General features: G+C 51.3%; 1 protein-coding gene across 3 annotated transcripts in view; it reads right to left on the bottom strand.

Annotated features, from left to right (window-relative positions):
- The window catches only part of CSAD (cysteine sulfinic acid decarboxylase), an 11,685-nt gene extending 5,554 nt beyond the window's left edge, over positions 1–6,131 (bottom strand). The window contains exons 1-7 of one of the 3 annotated variants that reach the window (XM_008067286.2): positions 5,989–6,131; positions 5,570–5,696; positions 5,399–5,489; positions 4,936–5,042; positions 4,406–4,521; positions 3,842–3,921; positions 3,489–3,543 (exon numbers count right to left, since the gene is read on the bottom strand). In XM_008067286.2, the coding sequence (XP_008065477.1) occupies positions 3,489–3,543; positions 3,842–3,921; positions 4,406–4,521; positions 4,936–5,042; positions 5,399–5,489; positions 5,570–5,696; positions 5,989–6,114 (702 nt within the window). In that variant the 5' untranslated portion in view covers positions 6,115–6,131. The remainder of the gene's footprint in view (positions 1–3,488; positions 3,544–3,841; positions 3,922–4,405; positions 4,522–4,935; positions 5,043–5,398; positions 5,490–5,569; positions 5,697–5,988) is intronic. The other 2 variants (XM_008067287.2, XM_008067288.1) reach the window with 2 other exon arrangements.
- Positions 6,132–7,704: the final 1,573 nt, after the last annotated feature.

Here is a 7,704-nt window from a genome sequence, read left to right as displayed (position 1 = left end):
CCTCAGCCTCCCAAAGGCGCGAGATTACAGGCTGAGCCACCGAGCCCGGCACACAAAGATTTTTTAAAAATTAGCCAGGCATGGTAGCCCAATGCATCTGTAGTCCCAGCTACTTGGGAGGCTAAGATGGAAGGATCGCCTGAGCCCAGGAGGTCAAGGCTGTGGTGAGATTTGACTGTGCCACTGCACTGCAGCCTGGGCAACAGAATGAGATTCCAACACCAAAAAAAAAAAAAAAAAAGTTGAAAAGCCAATTTACAGAATGGAAGAAGATACTTGCAAATCATATACATGGGGGAACCCAAAAAACCCAGAATTTATTTATAAAACATAGTGTATTTCTTCTTACATGTTTAAACTTCATCACCTTCAAAGTACACTCCATTTGATGTAATACACCTATCAAGATGCTTTTTTCACTGCTCAAAACTGTTTTTGAACTCATCAATTTTAATGCCTTTTAGTGCTTCTGCCGGTTTTTGTTTCATCTCTTTCACATCGGCAAAATGTCCCCTTTAAGGACTTTTTTTAATCTGGGGAAACAAAAAAACATCACTCAGGCCGAGTTGGAAGGGTGAATAGAAGGGTGAGCCATGGAGGTCATGCTGTTTTTAGTCAAAAACTGCTGAACACTCGGTGCGGTTGTGGGCAGGTTATTCATGTAGATCACACATCACGAAATGGGCATGTTGAAAGAATCCCTCCCCCTCACTAAGGTCAAACACAGCCTCTCACAATGCTAGCTGGCACACTGATGCCGATGGTTCTTAAAACACTTACCTAGTGGGGGAAGCCTGTACTATGAGGGGTCTACCCTCCAAAAAATAATTCTGGGTTTTTTTTGGGTCCCCCTCGTATCCGATAAGTAACTTATATTTAGAATATATGATGAAACATATGATGAAACTTACAACTCAATTAATAAAAAGACAACCAAATTTTTTTTTTTGAGTTGGAGTTTCACTCTGTCACCCAGGTTGGAGTGCAGTGGAATGCTCATGGTCACTGCAGCCTTGACCTGCTGGGCTCAGGCGATCCTTCCACCTCAGCCTTCCAAGTAGCTGGAACTATAGGTACGTGCCACCATGCCTGGCCAATTTTTTGATTTATTGTAGAGATGAGGTCTCACCAGGTTGCCCAGGCTGGTCTCAAACCTGTGGGCTCAAGCATTCCTCTCACCTGGGCCTCCCAAAGTGCCAGAATTTTAGGCATGAGCCACCATGCCCAGCCTGACAACCTAATTTTTAAAAATGGGAAAGGCCTTCTGCCATGGGCTAACACCGCAAGAAGGCTCTCACCACCCACCAATCATGGACTTCCCAGCCTCCAGAGCCATGAGTCAATATATTTCTGTTAATTTTAAAAAATTAAATCAAAATTTTAAAGTAAATAAAAAATGAAAATGGGTGAAGCATCTGAATAGAAATTTCATCAGTGAAGATATACAAACGGCCAATAAGCACATGAAAGGTGCTCAGCATCAATAATCACTGGGGAAATGCAAATCAAAACCACAGTAGAGGTCAGGCTCAGTGGCTCAGCCTGTAGTCCCAGCACTTTGGGAGGTCAAGGCGAGTGGATTGTCTGAGCCTGTGAGTTTGAGACCAGCCCGGGCAACTTGCCAAGACCTTGTCTCTACAATAAATCAAAAATTAGCTGGGTGTGGTAGCACGCGCTTGTAGTCCCAGCTACTTGGAAGGCTGAGGTAGAAGGATCGCAGGTCGACTCTGGAGTGGCTGTGTGTGCCACTGCACTACATCCAGCCTGAGTGACAGAGTGAGACTCCAACTCAAAACAAAAAACAAAAAACAAAAAACAAAACCACAGTGAGATACCACCCCATACCCATTAGGATGGCTCCTATCAAAATAACAGAAAATAACAAGAGTTGGTACGGATGTGGAGAAAAATTGGAACCCTTGTGCAGTGTGGGTGGGAAGGTCAACTGGCACAGCCACTATACAGAGCAGTATGGTGGTTCCTCAAAAAAATCAAAAATAGGACGGACACAGTGGCTCACACCTATAATCCCAGCACTTTGGGAGGCTGAGGTGAGAAGATTGCCTGAGCCCACGGGTTCGAGACCAGCCTGGGCAAGTTGGTGAGACTTCATCTCTATAATAATAAAAAAATTAGCTGGGCGTGGTGGTACATGCCTGTAGTTCCAGCTACTTGAAAGGCTGAGGCAGAAGGATCGCCTGAGCCCAGCAGGTCGAGGATGCAGAGACCATGAGTGTGTCACTGTACTCCAGCCTGCGTGACAGAGTGAGACTCCAACTCAAAAACAAACAAAAAAAAAAATCAAAAATAGAATTGCCACATGCTTCAGCAGTTCCACTTCTGGATTTACACCCATAAGAACTGAAAGCAGACTCCTGAAGAGATACATGTACACCCATGTTTATAGCAGCATTATTCATAATAGCTAAAATGTGGAAGTAACCGAGTGCCCATCAATGGATGAAGGAATGAGCAAAATGTGGTAAATACATACAGTGGAGTATTATTCAGCCTTAAAAAGGAAAGAAATTGACATATGCTACAACATAAATGAAGCTTGAGGACATTATGCTAAGTGAAATGAGCCAGTCACAAATAGACAAATACTATATGATTCCACTTATATGAGGTACTTAGAGTAGCCAAATTTATAAAGACAGAAAGCAGAATGGTGGTTGCCAGGGGCTGGGGGTGTGGTAATGAGGAGTTGTTTGATGGGTACAGAGTTTTAGTTTTGCAAGATGAAAAGAGTTCTGGAGACTGATTGTATGACAGTACAAATGTACTTAACACTACTGAGCTGTACACACAAAAATAGTTAAGAAGGCACATTTTATATGAAAGAGAAAGGAGGAAGAAGGAGGAAGAGGAGGAAGAAAAGTAGAAGAACAACAAGAACCGGCAGTAGATTCTCATCAGAGACCCTACTGGCGTGTGGGTGGAGCCATTCTTTTTCATGTTGAGCTATCCTTGCACATTGCTGAATGCTCAGCATTCTGGTTCTCTCTCAGTAAATGCAGTAATGCTCTCTGGTGACTGTCACAAAACAAAGCCAAATAACGCAGCCCCACACACTTCCAGTACCCCCTTGATGACTGAGAACACCAGGCTGATGGCAGCATCGGCCCCAGGCAAGGATGAGGAGGGCCACAGGCAGAGAGTGGAAACATTCCAGTCAAAGGAAAGAAGCTGTTTCATCTCCACATCTTCAGCTCCAGAAGCATCCACGGCCTCTGCATAAGCTAGATTGCTCTTGTCCATACAACACCTCCCTCTGGTGCTGCCTGGGACTCCCTCAGAGACTCAGTCCTGCCTCTCAGAACCCAACCCTGCCTGTGTGTCTCAGCACCCCCTCAGGCTCCCCATGGTCACTTCAGCCAACAGGGGAGACAGGCATGGAGGTCTGGAGAGGGCCGAAGGGTGCCTTGAGCAGGGAGAGCCCAAACAAGCTTCCAACCCCAGCACCCCAGGGTCCCTCATTCACTCACCTCGGCCTCGGCCATCTTGATCTGCCTCTCCAGATCCTTGGGGACCATTTTCCCTCTGAAAAAGAAAATCGAGAGGTAGAGAGGTGACAGGGTTGGAAGCGCCCTGTTGGAATTTGGGTAAGGTGGGGTTAGCAATGAGAGGCCACAGGCTGGCCGTGCCCTAAGAGGCATGAAACAGATCTCAGGGCACAGGGCGGGAATTCTGGCAAGCACTGGTAGCCGGAGCAACAATTCTGCAGGAACAGCAAGGGGAGAGAAGTTCACTGGGGGTCTGGCCTGAGGCCAGAGCTTTCTGGCAGCAGGAAAAGCCACTGTGCCAAGTTGGGTCAGAGCCATGTGGGCAGGACCTTCACCTCTCGTCAGCCTTGACCACTCGGACACTGTCGGTGCCAAGTCCCAGGAAAGCAGCTCCCTTTTTGATGGAGTAGTGACACTGCGGAGGAAGCAGGGGTGATTAGCATGACTTGCGCTTGGGGCCAAAAGGCAGAGAGGACGGGGAGGAGACACGCTGGTAAAAGTCAAGGATGAGATGTGGTAGACCGGTCCTGCAGCCCAGGGCTTCTCCAACCTTCACAAATGAATCACCTGGGGGTCTGGTTGAAATGCAGATTCAGCTCAGTCTGTCTGGGGTGGGGCCCGAGATTCTGCATTTCTAACAAGCCCCAGGCCATAGCCATGCTGCAGGTGCACAGAGCACAGTCTGAGTAGAAGGAGCATGAACTGCTTCCACTGCACTCGTGACCCCCCCAACCCATCCATGAACAGGAGTGCTTCTCGGCCTCCTTGATTGGAAGGAAGCACAGCACATCCGCCTGGGGCTGGCCTCGGAGGATGTGGGGAGGGCGGGGAGAGGACCCAAAGGGCCTCTGGCTTAGCTGCCTAGCAACAAGAGGGGTGGGCCTGTGCCTCTTCCCCACCTCCTGTGATGTGAAGAGGGCCAGGGGCGGCAGTGCCCAGAGGCCCCTCTGCTTGCAATCCGGGTAGCGCTGATAGCGGGCCAGGTTTATGGCATACATGTTGGAGATGGAGCCACCTGTCATGGGGAGGGACGGTGGCAGGAGACTGGGGCTTGCCTCCCCTGACCCTTCCACCAGAAGAAGTAACCCAAGAATCAAGCGTGACTCCGCCCAGGCCAGGAATTCCCAGGGCTCTACAAATGGCACAAGGTCCCAGGACAGCTCCAGGACTAGTGGATCCTCTCAACTACCCCCTCCACACCCAGAGAGAGCAGGCACCAGAGCACAGCTCCCTGAAGCAGCACCCAGGGATGGCTGGCAAGTACCAGGTCGAAAGGACTGGGCAGCCTCCTCCCTGGCCCAGCCCAGGCCAGCTGGAGAGGAAACAAAAAGGCATCACCCCTCCCTGCCAGCTGCTTAGATTAAGAGAACGATGGGACAGGAGGAACCCTGAAAAAGGCCGAAGAAAGGTCCCCTTCCTCTTCACATACCAGGGCAGAAGACCCCATCCCCAGAGCGCCAGCCCACCAGGGCCCGGAGTGTCTTCAGCACCTCCTCCTCCATGAGCACAAACACGGGGGCGATCTCATATGTGTACCTGCCAGAAGAGGGACAATGAGGAAAGGAAAGAGATGGGGAGGGACAGCCAGGGCAGCCCTTCAACAACAGAGGCGTCAGAGAAAGGAGGTGGTGAGCACAAGTCGGGGGAGGGTCCAAAGAGAAGAACGAGGAGGTAGCAGAGCACCAGGGAAGCAAGAAGGAGACAAACAGGGGGTCAGGAGGCAGGAGAATGCTTGGAGAACAGGGGCTCAAAGGACACGAGGGGAGGCGGCCAGCAGGGATGCCCAGAGAACGGCAGAGGGGGCCACAACCACCCTCTCCCTGCCTCTAAGGCACCTCTCCAGCAAGCCCAAAGCGCTGGTGGCATGGTGGAGGGACCTGGGGATGGCTCACTGGCTGGTGTTGAGGCTCTCGGTGATGACGCGCCCGGCCAGGGCATGGGCGTCCAACCCGGAGAAGAGCTGGTTGAAGAACCGAGGATGACCTGGAGGAGGGCGGTGGGGAGGGCGCTCAGAGTGGGGCTGGGCGCACACTCTGGAGACCCCTCCCCGAGTTGGAGCCCACCGGTCTTGACACTGTAGCGAATCACAGCCCGGCACCGCTCCAGGATCTGCTCCTGCGACTCCCCCTGGTCCCGCAGCTCTAAATCCAGCAGCTGTTTCAGCTCCTCCGGCTCCTTCCACTCACAGACCTAGGAGAAGCCGAGATGCTGGGGGCCTTGGACCCTGGTGGACCAGCCACCCAAACCACATCTCCACAGACACAAGCACTTAAAGCAAATATTTAGGGATAGTATCAGAGCAAAAATATGAAGGCGAGCAAAAGTAAATAAACACAGTAAGACCCTGTATTTAAACCCCTGGGGCCCAGAGGGGAGAGTGGTGCATTCTGGGGGAAGCCTTATGAAGGGAAGAAAGTTACAGACCAGGATTGGAAAGAGAAAGGGAAGACCTGATGGGCTGGAGAAGGGAGAAAGAACTCACCTTCTCAGAGGCACTGGTCCCTTTGCGAACGGCCTCATCCATGACAATCCCAAACACAGCCCGGAGTAAGGTTTCCGCAGTCTCAGGGTCCCCATCAAGGGCCGGGAATGGTTTTGAGTCAGCCATCAGGATAAAATCTGTGAGCAGAACTGCAGTCATTCCCTCCTGGGCCTGTGCACCCCACAGAGACCCACCTAGAAAGAGCCTCCACCCTATACCCCATAACAGCCGAGACCCAAGGCCTGCAGCTCAGTCCCAGTCTTCCCAGTGCACATATGGCAAGTGTGAGTGTCAGGGATAAAGCCAGAGGGAACAGGTGGGAGGTGGAAAACAGTCCGTGCTGAGCAGGTGGGTCCTGGTGGCCATTGCCCACCTGGGGCAAAGACAAGACGCTTCCCTCTGCTCAGGAGGCTGGAGCAAGGTGCACAAGCAGCTCCTCAGAACTGTGGGACCAAGATGGCAGGGAATGCAGGGTGAAAAGAGCAGTCACATGGCCATGGCATAACTGTCATGACCCTTATCCTGAAGAGAACTTTGATGGATTTGGGATAAGGACAACAGGTTGAGTTAAGGTCCCTGAATAATCATTAACTGACAGAAGGAGAGGGAAAATGAAATGAAAAGCAAGAACATATGGCACGCTACCTCAGGGTTGAGAAGGCAGGGGGCCAGAGGGGACACGCGCTGTGAATCTGAGAGCCCAGCATGGGGGTGTCTGGAGGGGAGACAAGGGTCCAGGACACTGCTGCAGGTGACCCTGGAGACTGAGAGGGGAGGGAGCCTGGGGATTAAGGAAGTGAAATGGTTAAGGCAGGCCTCTCAGCCAACCTATTTTGCATTCCAGCCTCCAGAGTCTATTCAGAACTGTCCTGATTTCTTTTTTTTTTTCCAGAGTCTTACTCTGTTACCCAGGCTAGAATGCAGTGGCACACTCACAGCCACCACAGTCTCAACCTGCAGGGCTCAGGTGATCCTTTCACCTTAGCCTCCTAAGTAGCTGGGACTACAGGCACGTGTCACTATGCCCGGCTATTTTTTTTTTTTTTGAGTTGGAGTCTCACTCTGTCGCCCAGACTGGAGTGCAGTGGCACGCTCCCAGCCACCACAGCCTCGACCTGCTGGGGTCAGGAGATCCTCCTGCCTCAGCCTTCCAAGTAGACGAATCTACAGGCACACGCTACTGCGCCCGGCTAATTTTGTATTTATTGTAGAGACGAGGTCATACCAAATTGCCCGAATGGGTCTTAAACCCGCAGACTCAGGCAATCCACTTGCCTTGGCCTGCCAAAGTGCTGGTATTACAGGCTGAGCCACTGAGCTCGGCCATAATTTTTTGATTTATTGTAGAGACAAGGTCTCACCAAGTTGCCCAGGCTGGTCTCGAACCCCTAGGCTCAGGTAATCCTCTTGCCTCTGCCTCCCAAAGTGCTGGGGATTATAGGCGTGAGCTACCACGCCAAGACTACAGTCCCGATTTCTAAAGCCCTCTCCTAAAGGAGACAGGAGAGTTTATATTGAGGAGGCATTCTGTTAAACAAGCTCCACCCTGTGCCTTCCAGGCTGGGAGTCCTAGTCTGAAGTGAGAACCAAGCATGTTCCCGACACGGTGTTGGGGACTGAGAAAGTTCCCCTGCCCCACTGGGAGGACACAGACCTGGGCATGGCTGGATGCCAACCCTGGGTGTCATCAGAGTTCAGGAAAGGAAAAGATGGATG

The sequence above is a fragment of the Carlito syrichta genome, unplaced genomic scaffold (genome assembly GCF_000164805.1).
Source record: "Carlito syrichta isolate Samal-C Ts95f unplaced genomic scaffold, Tarsius_syrichta-2.0.1 Scaffold309471, whole genome shotgun sequence".
NCBI lineage: Eukaryota > Metazoa > Chordata > Mammalia > Primates > Tarsiidae > Carlito > Carlito syrichta.
This window is presented reverse-complemented; position numbering and strand designations above follow the sequence as displayed.